Genomic DNA, 12,678 nt, shown 5'->3' with positions numbered 1-12,678 from the left:
GGGCATGGCGAGCGCCGCCTGCAGCCAGCCAACCACCAATATCTGTCAGCCAATCGCGGCCCGGCACGATCTCATTTTGACCAATGAACACTGACCTGTAAGAATCAATATATATACCTGTGGGAAATGATAAATACACAATTCTGGGAGGTTTTGTTTTCAGCCAGTCTGCGTGCAGAAGAAAGTTGTATCCATCACCGGATAGGCTGAAAATGTGCGGCTGGCGGGAGGCTCGCCCCCCTGGCCACCATTGACTTTCAAGCATGGACAAGGGCAAGGCCGCGATGGAGAACATGAAGAACATGAAGATGCCGCCCGGCAGCAAGGGTCCGGCGACGGCGCTGATCAAGGTGGCGGCGTTCACGGGAGCGGCCATCTACGGCGCGTACGTGTCCATCTACAACGTGCCGCCTGGACACCGCGCCGTGGTCTACAGCCGACTCGACGGTGTGGGCCACCAGGTGATCGAGCAGGGCACGCACTTCCTCGTGCCCTGGCTGCAGCGGCCGCTCATCATGGACGTGCGCACGCGTCCGCGTACCTACGCGTCCCTCACGGGCACCAAGGACCTGCAGATGATCAACATCTCGATCCGTGTGCTGTCCAAGCCGGACCGCGCGCGTCTGCAGTGGATCTACCAGAACCTCGGCCTCGGTATGTGGCGCAATTGCTGCAATGGCTACAGTTGATCGCAGATGACTGATGCAACTGTTTGTCCAACAGACTTTGACGACAAGGTGCTGCCGTCCATCGTAAACGAGGTGGCCAAGCAGGTTGTGGCGCAGTTCACGGCCGCCGAGCTCATCTTCCAGCGTGACCACGTCAGTCGTCTCATTATTGAGAACCTGGTGCGTACTGGAGAGAACTGAAGGGGATGCAGTGCAGTAACCTGACATTTTTGCATTGTTTTATTTGCTACTGAGCAGAAGCGCCGCGCGGACCGCTTCGCCATCATGTTGGAGGATGTGTCGATCATCCACCTGACGTTCGGCTCCGAGTACACGGCGGCCATTGAGGCCAAGCAGGTGGCGCAGCAGGATGCCGAGCGTGCCCGTTTCGTCGTGGAGCGCGCCATTCAAGAGAAGAAGAGCACGGTCATCCGCGCCCTCGGTGTGGCAAAGTCGGCCGAGCTCGTGGGCGAGGCCATCAAGAACAACCCGGCCTTCGTGCAGCTGCGTCGCCTGGACGCTGCCAAGGAGATCGCCACGGTCATCTCGCGCTCGGCCAACAAGGTCTACCTGACCTCGGACTCGCTGCTGCTCAACATCCTGAACGACACGGCCCAGTCGTACGTGCCCTCCTTGTACTGTTGCCTTCTCCCCGTTGGATTGCTAGCTAACTGTGTGACTGTGTTGCAGGTACGGCAAGAAGAAGTGAGGCAACGGGGATGGAGACACTTTTGGCTGGTCTGCTAGGTTACGGTAGGAGTCGATGGGCAGGTCAATGACAATCGATGAGCTCTCGCCGTATCGGCCATGCGTTGAACTTCCCAAGTTAGGGAACTTCTGCGTCCCATTTCTCCTGTCCCTTGATGAGCGCACATCACTCGCACACAATTTCTCTATTTTCAGTCCAAAATCTCTAAATTTAGTCCTGCGCAATCGCCAGTCAAAAATCCCATTCCTCGTCAGCCTCAGAAGCGCAAAGCGGCGGTCTTCCCCTCTGTAGTAGCTTCGCCTCCTCTAGCCATGAGCAGCTGGAACTCGGACGACCGGTGGCAGGACTCGAGCGCGTCAGCCACGGGCTCCGCCTCTGGCTTTGACTCGTCGGCCACGAGCGGCCTCGAGTTCCCTGTGCTGCCCACGATCCCGTCAGGCAGCATCGACCTGGGAGCCATCGCGCCCGTGTTCGGCGTGGCCTCGTACGACGACGACGCCGACTATTTGGACTACGACAAGGCCGGCCGCCCCTTCATGGAGCAGATGAGCGGTTCGTGCGGCACGGCCTACTTCTCGGGCATCATCGGCGGCGGCGCGTACGGAGCCGTCAAGGGCTTTGCGCGCTCGCCCAGCACTAAGTTCAAAATCCGGATGAACTCGCTCATGAACGGCGCGGCCACACGTGGGTCCAAGGCCGGCAACGCGCTCGGCTGCATCGGTGCGTGGATTTGCGGCCTTTATGAGTGTTTTCCGAGCAGTTTTACTGAAGTTATGTGTTTTTTGTGCTGCAGCCATGATCTACAAGGCATTCGAGCAGGTGGCGGACTCGGCCGAGATCGAGAACATCGTCAAGTTCGACCAGGTGACGCCAATCCTTGCGTCGGCGGCCACGGGCGTGTTCTACAAGTCGACGGCTGGCCCCAAGGCTATGGTGCTGGCTGGCGCGCTCGGCGCCGGACTTATGTCCGTGGTGCAGTTCGGCATCAAGCCCTTCTACCCGCGACTATAGACGCGCTCTCGGTTTGTTGCTGAGGTTGTGATCGCAGCGAGCGAGTTTCGAGTCGAGAGATTCCACTCGACTCTAACCAGTTAGATGACCAAGTCGAGCGAGCAGCGGAAGGACAACGTGGAGATGCATATGTAAGTTAGTACAGCGGATTTTCATCTTAACCCATTATTCCCCGAAGAGCGTCCTATTGGTACGTAGCCTACAGAGTCCGAGAGGGCTAATGCCTGAGCCGGCTATCACCCTGCAACCCTCTCCACCTCCAGATAGGCACATGGTGACACTAGGAAACGTTTCTGCTTACGTCTTGTATAGAAGCAAACTTGGACGGTGCTCAGCCTCGTCATGCAGGTCGCGTGACGTGACATCCGTTGAGTAGCTCTCGAGCCGACGCAGCATTCTCCTCGAGCCTTACATCCGCGCTGGGAGGTCCGCCAAGCATAGCATTTTTGGATGTGGCGGGTAGCTCCTCAGCCGGGACTCCTTCAGCGTTCCTCTTCCTCCGCATCCTCCTCCTCGCCTCCGCAGAGGACGGCGCTTGCGCGGCGCTAGAGCTTGGAGACTGGACGAGTGTGCTTGACGGAGCGAAGTGAAGAGTGAGAGCTTGCTGGAGCAGTGAAGCGCTGCCAGCGAAGCTGGGTTCAGTGTTGAAGTGCGTACAGGCAGCAATGCGAGGGAGGCAAATTACGTGGATGGTGTACAATATGGCAGTGCAGAGCTTTAGGTTAGCCTTGAGAGAACTGTACGGACAGACCTTCCCAAGTCTGGACTGGTTAGTGCTTTATACGTTCCTACACGTTGTGAAACAGAGGAAAGTTCATCACATGAGCGTTGAAGTCCTTCATGACGTAGCACAGGTCGGGTAAATGTAGTCCACACCATAGACCTCTCATTCAGCTTCCCGCGCTTTTTCGCCTCCCAATTGGTTCAAATTCAAAACGCCATCGATCATGTCGGCGTCGTACGCGCTGGAGCTGCACGCGCTGAAGGCGGAGCTCCAGAGCACACTGGCGCGTCTAGGTATCGACACAGTCAGCTCTGATGATGAAACAGACGCTCGGCATCACGTAGACGCCCTGTCGGTACTGGAAATCGCCGCAGAATCGACCGAAACGCGACCAAGGCGGCGGAATTCTGGCCGCAATCGGCCCATCACGCGCTGGAACCGCCGTCGATTGGTGCACGAGTTGGCTGCGGCATCCAGTAGGAGGCGGCAGCTGGAGACACAATTGCATCGCGAGATGGAGAGCGACAGGCAGCAGCAACAGGTCAGCGACGAACAGAGCAGACGCCAAAGCGCGTGGCAGGCGGCGATCCTCGAGTTGCAGCAGCAACGCGCCGAGATTCAGAGGCAAATGGAGGCAGAGACAGCAGAGGAGATGCATCAGACAGCGGAGAGGGAGCGGGAAGAGCAGGTTTCTGGTGCTGAGGACCAGAGTGAGAGAGTGACTGACAGACGACCGACGGTGGAGTCTGTATCAGAGACCCACTACTCGATTGGCGGTGTGGTGACGTTGGAGCCTTTGGCTTCATTTCAGCAGGTGCCAGGGCTGGCAAGCTCGAGAAGTGGGGTTTCGATGCGACCGACCGTTGTTACTGCGGCAGCTGTGTCGCCAACGGAAGCTTCAGTATCAGCACCAGCGATGGTGTCGGTGTTGGATGCTTATCCTCGCTACAGGAACACGCCGGACGCATTGAGTGACGTGTTTTCGCTGCAGCTGAAGTTTGCGGAGACGATGCTCAAGCTTGAGAAGTCGGTGCAGATGCGTGATCGGCTGCTGCATCATGGTGGAGCCTTGCCCAAGCATCGTACAGCTGCATACAATACTCGACAAGAGAGCCATGCACGTCGTCGTCATGGTCACCAGTCTGTACATCGCAGAGCATCATTTGAAGGCAATTCCAACAGCGACTCTAGCGTCATGTATAGAGAAACGCATCGTAGTGAATCGTACAGCTCCAGCGTGTATTCGCCTTCGTCACTGGATTCAACGCCGCGACGTGGCGAGACCATTCGAGTGAGGTACCCGAACTTCGGAGTATCAAGAGCAACCACGGCTGAAACACTTGCACCTTCCTCGTCGTGCGCAATTCATTCGCCTAGCTTGGACACGACAGGTGGAGGTGCGCCTGCATCCTCCACGACAACTTTATCACCTCAAGAATCGCCAAGCGCACAAGATGCTGCTGCGCAAGGGAGCGACGCGCAAGGCGAGCTTTCCGAAGCCCGGGACGAAGAGATTCACAGGACACCCACCACCGGTAGTAGTGTGACTACCCCGACGACTGGGAGTGATCAGAAGTCCAATGCGTCATCGAAACAGGTTCGCTTTGGAGATGATGCGTATTCGACTCCAGTGCTTGCCCGTAAGTTCAATTTCGACAACCCGTCGATCGATGAAGATGATTTCGAGGAGAAGACGGAAGACGAGGAGAGCATCCCGAGCTTCCTCGGTGGATCTACCGTTACCAGTGTCGAGCTCAATGACGCTTCATTTCTTCGAGCTTTCCAGCGCTTCCGTCGCGAGTTGAAGGTATCAGAGCACGACTCTTGCCTGCAATCACCGGTGCTAGCGAGGAAGCTTTTCCCAGCATCAAATATGGACTTTCCTTCCTTAAATTCTGATGATGAAGGCGCGAAAATTGATTTATCGATCTCTGATGGAGCGACAGGCGACAACTTTGCTCAATCTGCCAGCGCTCCTGTTGAGGAGCACGATCAAACAGCAAGGTTTCCTGGTCTCAGCGGTTTGAGTGTAGAAGAGTTACAGGAGCGTCGGAGGCAACTCTGCCTTGACATCCAGGCGGCAAGTGCCCAACTTGTGCTAAACTTTGGGGCGATGCAAAGCGTAGCTACTGGGTCTCAAGGTGCAGACCTCACGAAGGACTGTTTGCTTGCATTACGAGATGAGCTCAAGGCCGTCGACTCACAGATTAGGGAATTGCAATAGACGGTACGCTTGTCAAAGTCTCTCTCTCATTCCAGAATCTGCCGTAATGGTGGCCGTGACCGTTGTCTGTTGCATCGTTGGAGATGGGGACGTGGCCCCGTTGAGATCGAGTCAAGCAAGTTGTGGGCTTGTTGAAGAAAGTGATGGCAAGAAAGCTGGACTACACGGGGCAGGACTACAAGCTGCAGTTCTTCCTGGCGAAGACGACGGGTGGCGCGTGGTTGATGTCGGATGACCCTGATGTGATTAGTATGCGAAGTGGAGCCACTTGTAAGCGAGTGAAGAACCTGCTGAGTGAAGAAATCGACCCAGCAGAGAGATTGGCGTCTTGTTTGCGAATGCTCTGACGAAGAAGACGATTCACGTGCTGGTGGTGATTCCGGAGGGTGTTGGAGGTCCAACGTTATTGCAACAAGTGAATACCGTCGTATGCGAGGGTGTCGTCTGGTATGTCGTGAAGGGATCGCATTGGTCTCTACGACCAACGAACGCTCTCTCGCGAATATCATCGACCGACTCAAAGAGGTCTATGTTGTGCTTGTCAAAAGTCCGCCAATGTCTGGGAAAATATCGCTGGCGAAGTTAGTGAGCTCGCTTTGGCCATTAGACGCAGGGAGGAACAGAAGAAGGCGGTTGAGTTCAATTTTTCGGTTTTGGGGATGTCCGAGAATCAGACTTTCGAGGACATATTCGAGGAGTGTTGCAGGGTGCCGTGGAAATACGCAAAGGTGGAGCTCCCAGCGCCAGACTGCGTGGTGTACCTGGTACTGGACAAGACGTAAGTGATCTACCAAGATGACAATACCTCCTCCCATAGACACAAATCTAGTGGTGTTTGGGAGCTGGTCAAATTTGTTCTGTTTGATACCATACAATGTGAGAATCTTGATGTTTTCGCAGCTTATGGCTCTGGAGTTGAATACTCTCGTTGAATACTCTCAACTCGCTAATCCAATTTTGCTTCGACGAACGAATGGTGTTCGGGGTCAAAGAACTGGATTTTAGTCGTGCCGGAAGTCTCTGAGTGCGTCGCCAAGTGGTTCGAGGACTTGGTGAGGAAATGGTTACAGAAGTTTGTTATCGTCTTTTCGACGCTGTGACCCACGAAGCGATCCCTGGGACCCAGACAGCTTCTGTGAAACGAGTCGATGATGTCCAGGATATTGAAGATCTCTGCATCAAGATTCGTGAGCTTGCCGACGACCATCAACGACCACGCAGAGACATTCTAGCGAATGTTGCGCTCATGCAGATGAAGGTGCACCGGAACAGGGCGGCATATGATGCAAAGCGACGGTCGATACCATTCACAGCTCACCTGAACGGGTTTAGAAAGGATGGGGTTAGTGCGCTCATTGTCGAGGAACCGCTACCACCGAGGGAAAGAGACGTCTACTACGAACTAACAGCTGCCGACGGTGGTCTCGATTTCACAGACACTAAGCATCTTCAGTCCGTCTAACGAACTTGAACAGCATCGACGACTTCAAGAAGAACGTTTTGGACTTGAGTCGCCCGCTACTCGCCGAATATGCGCCACATCATGTAACTGTTTATCCGGACCGGGAAACGAGTGGCGCCTTGGCGGTGGATGCCAGACTTGGGACGTATGGTGCATCAGCCGCGAAGGCGCTGGTTGTGAAAGTGCCGTCGCGACCAAGTAGGCGGCTGAAATCAGTGTGGCATCAGACGGTGACACTTGACCCTGCTGCTTCCAGACTGCCGCTCGGTGAGGAAAGCCCAGTGTGGAGAATTGATCCGACTGCTATGGTTGGTTTTGGTATTTATGAGCTTTGCAAGAAGTTGTGCTTGTACTGTCGCGTTGACACTGTTAAGTTGGCCCGCTTCTTGCAGATCCATTGTTTTGCGGTAGCACCTCCAGTGTGTGTTCTCTTGGAAGGAAACGAGAAGATAACAATTTAACAGGAGGAAACAAACTTACTGAATGACATGGACCTACTTCTGAATGAAGTTGAAGATACAAAGCAGCACATCGTGTTTCTTGATGGGGTTACACAGGAACAGGACCAGGCAGTGCGTGTTTGTATTGGCGCGAGGTAATTCTGCTATCGAAATACTACTTCGCTGGCGGGAATGTTCGCTATATGTTTCACTATCCAAAAGCGCAAGTGATAAAACCCCTGGATGAGGCTGTCCAAGCCGCAGTGGGGACCCCATTGAGGGAGCGTATAAACACAGCTTCCTCATCGGTTACTTCAAGAAACTTTTAGACTCGCTCGCGGCAGCGATGTTTGAGGTCAAGACGCTGGAAATTTTCTTCGTTGTGGAAAGGCAAAAGCTGCTCCCTTTCAAGTTTTCCGTGGTGACCGGTCAAGGAAACGTGATATATTATGGATGGCAGCAGGGCGAGGAAACAGGCAAAGTGAGGCGTGTAGCCGTTGAAGGGGTCGAGACCTGGAATGTATTGAATTGGTGAGCAAGGACCTTAATGACTGGTACGGAATGGCCTTAGCTTTTTGGCAAAGGACACAGAAATCGTTGAAATTGATTCACTATTGTCGGACTTTTAACCTTTAATCCTTCTACATGGAAAAGCTGAGCTCCAAGTTGCTTCACGGGGTCGAATTCTTCAATTACATCGATACGAGAGAGTATGTGAAGTGCTTGAGCAACTTCTAGCGATTTTTGTGGAGCTGACCGCTTGAAATGCGTCTACTGGTCCTGCTCCTGGTATTGACACCTTGTACTAATGTCTGGCACGAATAGTTTGGGCTCCCAGGATTAGACTGGAAGATGTCGGTTGCAATTCAGAGCGGCACAGGAGGTGACGAGGTTGGCGATGCGCGCTTGCTCTGCCCCTGCTGGCCTCCTTCACGCGTTCAACCAAGTATCGTCAAGAGTTTGTCGGTCACGGAACAGAGTTTCGACTGCGTGCCACGATTATTCGCTGAATTGGGCGACGAACTACTATCAACAGGAAAAACGGCGCCGCAAAAAGCATAGCTGGAGAAGCGTGCTTCATCCTTCTGTCTTCGGTGCTTGCCTAGCGATTTTTGGACGAACTATCGTGGGGCCAATTGTGTTGGTGCTGCTGTTTACCGCGACCCAGTACCTCTCACCGAACGCCACGTTCCTCATCACGTCTGAAAACAGCTTCTTCGCGTTTACCGAGAAAGATTTGTCGATGGCTGGCGGATGCACCGATTGCCTAGGTCCGTGCAAGGTCGCACTGCTAACATACGCGCTGTACAATAGAGAGGCGCTGACGAGTGGCCCTCCGTTTACTGCTTTCACTGGCCAACCACCAACAGAATCGCTGTACAACTTCAGCACTTTGAGTCCTGAGGCGCTCACACTTGCAGCGTCTTTGGATGCCAGCGACGCACTGTGTCAAAGCAGCCCCAACGAATGGGGATCCGCGATGAATGTCGTGACGGGGACGCCTCAGGAAGTCATGGATGTGCTCACAACGCTTAACCTCAGTATCCCGTTGCAGACCAAACGAGAGCTTGAACTGGGGATCGAACGTGCTGAAGACTGCGTTACGACGTGGAGTATCATGGCGCTCCCGCGATTGTTTTTATTCCCGACCGATGTGAACAGCTCCGACTTCGGCGAAATCCCTGCGGTGGCTATCAACGTCGCTCCCGACCTGACAGAATGTCGGCCTGACGTACCTGCAGACAGCACTTTCGTCGCCTCCAAGTTGGCGTTTTCCACCGATGGCCGAGATCTCCTGGCGGTTGTTCCCGAGGCCTTGACACTGTTTCCTTACAGCTTCAAAAGCAGTATGAACCCGGTCTCACGTGTAGTTTCAGCCATCGAGACAGCGTATCAAGTCGACTCCGTCCTGGAACCTTTGCTGCATGCGTACTTTGGAGGCTGCCGAGTACACGAAGTCAACACGACAGGTATTTACGTCGAGGACACGTGCGAAGCAATCGAGCATTGGGAGGCGTATGGGTTAATGGTGCAGTCTCCAGACGACATGCCCTTGTGCAGCAAAGGTGGTGTGTGTATCCATAATTACTACAACTCGCAGTGGGAGTGGGTGAGCGAGATCGCAGCGGCGAAGCCAAAGCGCGTCGCCATGTACATGAACACGTTTCGAAGTCGATACGCCGACACGGTTGGGATTAGCGTGTTGCCTGGTTTCGTTGTCATGCAGATCTTTATCATGGGAATCGTTAGTCTTTACGAAGTGATGTCGCACAAACGGTCAGTTCTGCTCACACAGATATGGGCGTACCGTTGTCAGAATGGCAAGACTCAGGTGGTTTACCTTGCGCAGGTGGCGTACCACCTCATTTACAACTCGGATCTGTATTTGATCGGGTTTTCCACGGGGACTTTGACGACGGAATCGCTCGCGAACCTCACGTGCTGCTTTTACGCCTTTTCCTATTCGTTCATCAATTTGGCCAAGTCACGCTCGGGAGACCAGCAACTAGATCGCCACTTTCGGCTTACGTGGGAGGCCACTCAAGTTGTCATCACTGCGTGTGTGGTGACGGTGCTTCGCGTGGTGCAACGCAATCCACTGGAGTCAATCATCTCGACGAACGCAGAGATTTTGCGCAAGACGTCGACTCTGGGTGCAAAATATTGCGGCCTTAACGACGCCTGCATCATTTTCACCATCAACGCACCTACCATCGTTGCAATACTATCTGCGGTTTTGGGCCTCCTCGCAGTGACGACATCACTAATTGTGAAAAAGCTGAGCCCAAAGTTAAAACGAGTCATACTGCCATCTCGGGGTTCGATGGGTAGCTTCAAGGGTGTTAACCCAACTCGAGCTGGTGTGGTGTCTCGAAAAATCGCAACAATTCGCTTGAGTATGAAAAAGCGAAGTAAAACTCTGCCGATCAACAGGATTCCCGCTCCCATTCCCCTCACGTCGTTCGAAGAAAACTGTCTTGGCTCGGCTTTCAAGAAACTGTTCCACGACTGTGACGACATTGCCTACGTGACGTACAATGGGAAGCGCTGTACTACAGTGGAGGCACTTCTGCTAACAGGTTATCTCTATTATGGCGAGCATATTTATCAAGCGGGGTCTGTGATGCTGCTTGTGTTTGCGCGCATGTTGCCTCGAAAACTCCTTCGCACGTTCAACGTGCTTATTCTACGCTGGTATTTAGATCCGAGAACGGGCACGCTGACGCACGCATTGTCTTGCACGTGGTATACGGCAAGCAAGGAGAACCATCATTTGAATGGGGTGACGCCGGTGGCCTAGTGCAACAAATGTAAACGGCTAAGATAAAAAAGCATTCTGGATGACGAAAGCTTGGAATTGGTACCGCCGACAAGTTTTTTTCGAGATAATTCGCGATCAAAAGTGGGTATGGAATGCAAGGCGGTCGTCAAGCGTGCAAGAACTGCTATAATACTGATCCGTCGCATCGACAGATAGCGCAGATTCAACGGTGTGAATCTTAGCAATTTCACCGGAAGGGGTCGGCGTTTGTAGCCTTTGCTGGTCAACCCCCAACGGAATCGCAGTACGATTTCAGCTCTCTGGGCTCTGAGGCACTTGTGCTAGGTGAGTTCACTTGAACACTTCGGGTTAAAAACTCGGCGTCAATCTTACAGAGGATGGTGGATCATCCATCACCAACTCTCCTTCTCTACCACTTATGGCGGTGCTGAGTTTGGAAAAAATATGTGCAGTGATCATTAACGTTGAGTACGCCGAATGTCGACCAAACGTCTCGGTGGACGTGATGCTGGTTCGAAGCTGGGGGCTTGCCACACGTGGTCTAGATCTGCTACATGTAGCTTATACATGTATTGTATGTTCGTGACCAGCAGCTATCCATCATTCCCAAATAAAATAAACTCACAGCAACACATTTGCGGGCCATTCGGTACAAAGCCTTCGACGACATATACGTCATAGTTCACTTCCAGAAACAGAAAGAAACTCGACCAAAGCTTAAGAAAACACACGAGCCCAAGCCACGTTTCGAGCATCGAGATTGAAGTGGCGATCAGACGATCGTGTGACGTGGCGACAGGTACCGTAATCTACGCATTATTGACACTCAATCGCTTAGCTCAAGAGTCATTCCCAAAGTCTCCATTGCACGCAACAAGCCATGGCCGCCCCCGCCCCAACCGACGTGGACGCCATGCTGGACGTGGCCGTCGCGGCCGCACGCGCCGCCGGCGCCCACATGAAGTCGCACCTAAGCACGTCGCGCGTGGAGAAGACCAAGTCGAGCAAGGACGACCTCGTGACGGTCGTGGACAAGCAGTGCCAGGACCTCGTGTTCGCCGCCATCAAGCAGACGTTCCCGAGCCACGAGCTCCTGGGTGAGGAGAGCGTCGCGCCCGGCAGCGAGGCCTCGGCGCGCGCGCTGCACGACATGGTGAGCAAGGACTGGCTCTGGATCGTGGACCCCATCGACGGCACAACCAACTTCGTGCACCACCGGCCGGCCAGCGTTGTGTCGGTGGCCTGCGCGCACCTGGGCGACGTGGTGGTGGGCGTCATCTACGACCCGTACCGGGACGAGCTCTTCACGGCGCAGCAGGGCAAGGGCGCGTTCCTGAACGGCCAGCCCGTGCACGTGAGCCTCGAGGCCTCGTTCTCGGAGGCGCTCGTGGGCTTCGGCATCGGCACCAAGGACAGCGTGCGACTGCCCATGCTTGACTGCGCGCGCGAGTTCTCGGCTAAGTGCAGAGGCCTGCGTCTGCAGGGCGCGGCGGCTATCGAGCTGGCCTGGACCGCGGCAGGACGCCAATCGGTACGTTTGCAGTGCTGCAGGGATGGTGTTCGTGAGTGCTGATATTGTTGTGATTGTGTAGGCCTTTTACGAGCTGGACCTGAACTCGTGGGACGTCGCGGCCGGCGCGCTGCTGGTGAAGGAGGCCGGCGGCCACGTGAGCAACAGCGACGGCACGCCCTTCTCGCTCAGCACGCGCAACATCGTCGTGTCCAACAACAAGGGCGACATCCACGCGAGTATGATCGAGCTCATCAACAAGGCCGACGCCGTGCACGTGCGCAAGTAGCAAACTGATCTAGAGCTGCACCACATCGTTCCTTCCCAAGTGGCCTTGACCCGGTCGCGCCAGTCTCGGTTGCCATAGACTAACACACCTAATGTTAATGTTAGCATGCACTACGACAGTCTTTGCCGCAATGTTTGTACGCGGGCGTCCCAAATTCTCAACCCCCCGCCAAGATGGAGGAGCAGCCTTGGTCGTAGGCACCTACACAGTCACGCAAGTGGATTCAGCCAGTTCTTGTAGAAGCCTTCGCAGTTCTCACGCTTCACCGTAGCCAAGTGGTAGGATTGCATTACGGATTGCAATGGACATCCTCGGCAGCAAGAAGCTCTCTGCTGAGCTTTGGAGTTCTAGGACATCC

General features: G+C 54.3%; 5 protein-coding genes across 5 annotated transcripts; all 5 read left to right on the top strand.

The window, feature by feature from the left end:
• Nucleotides 1–263: 263 nt before the first annotated feature.
• On the top strand, nt 264–1,377 carry KRP23_400 (Prohibitin-2; the record flags this gene model as incomplete). Its single annotated transcript, XM_067888707.1, has 4 exons — nt 264–654; nt 724–848; nt 927–1,288; nt 1,359–1,377. 4 exons carry the CDS (start codon nt 264–266, stop codon nt 1,375–1,377), a joined length of 897 nt encoding a protein of 298 aa, XP_067750958.1.
• A 311-nt stretch (nt 1,378–1,688) lies between these two features.
• On the top strand, nt 1,689–2,388 carry KRP23_399 (Mitochondrial import inner membrane translocase subunit tim23; the record flags this gene model as incomplete). The annotated part of the gene is made up of 2 exons (XM_067888696.1): nt 1,689–2,097; nt 2,171–2,388. The coding sequence occupies 2 exons, from the start codon at nt 1,689–1,691 to the stop codon at nt 2,386–2,388; spliced, it is 627 nt and encodes a 208-aa protein (XP_067750957.1).
• A 947-nt stretch (nt 2,389–3,335) lies between these two features.
• On the top strand, nt 3,336–5,336 carry KRP23_398 (uncharacterized protein; the record flags this gene model as incomplete). The annotated part of the gene is made up of 1 exon (XM_067888685.1): nt 3,336–5,336. The coding sequence occupies one exon, from the start codon at nt 3,336–3,338 to the stop codon at nt 5,334–5,336; it is 2,001 nt and encodes a 666-aa protein (XP_067750956.1).
• Nucleotides 5,337–8,481: 3,145 nt separating this feature from the next.
• KRP23_397 (uncharacterized protein) lies at nt 8,482–10,859 on the top strand (the record flags this gene model as incomplete). Its single annotated transcript, XM_067888674.1, has 2 exons — nt 8,482–9,892; nt 10,846–10,859. The coding sequence occupies 2 exons, from the start codon at nt 8,482–8,484 to the stop codon at nt 10,857–10,859; spliced, it is 1,425 nt and encodes a 474-aa protein (XP_067750955.1).
• Nucleotides 10,860–11,401: 542 nt separating this feature from the next.
• Nucleotides 11,402–12,320, top strand: KRP23_396 (putative Nus factor SuhB; the record flags this gene model as incomplete). Its single annotated transcript, XM_067888661.1, has 2 exons — nt 11,402–12,052; nt 12,114–12,320. 2 exons carry the CDS (start codon nt 11,402–11,404, stop codon nt 12,318–12,320), a joined length of 858 nt encoding a protein of 285 aa, XP_067750954.1.
• Between the last annotated feature and the right edge of the window lie 358 nt (nt 12,321–12,678).

Source organism: Phytophthora ramorum (genome assembly GCF_020800215.1).
Source record: "Phytophthora ramorum isolate Pr-102 chromosome Unknown Phyram_PR-102_s0001, whole genome shotgun sequence".
Lineage (NCBI taxonomy): Eukaryota > Oomycota > Peronosporomycetes > Peronosporales > Peronosporaceae > Phytophthora > Phytophthora ramorum.
Note: the sequence above shows the minus strand (reverse complement) of the source record. Positions and strands in the feature narration are given on the sequence as shown.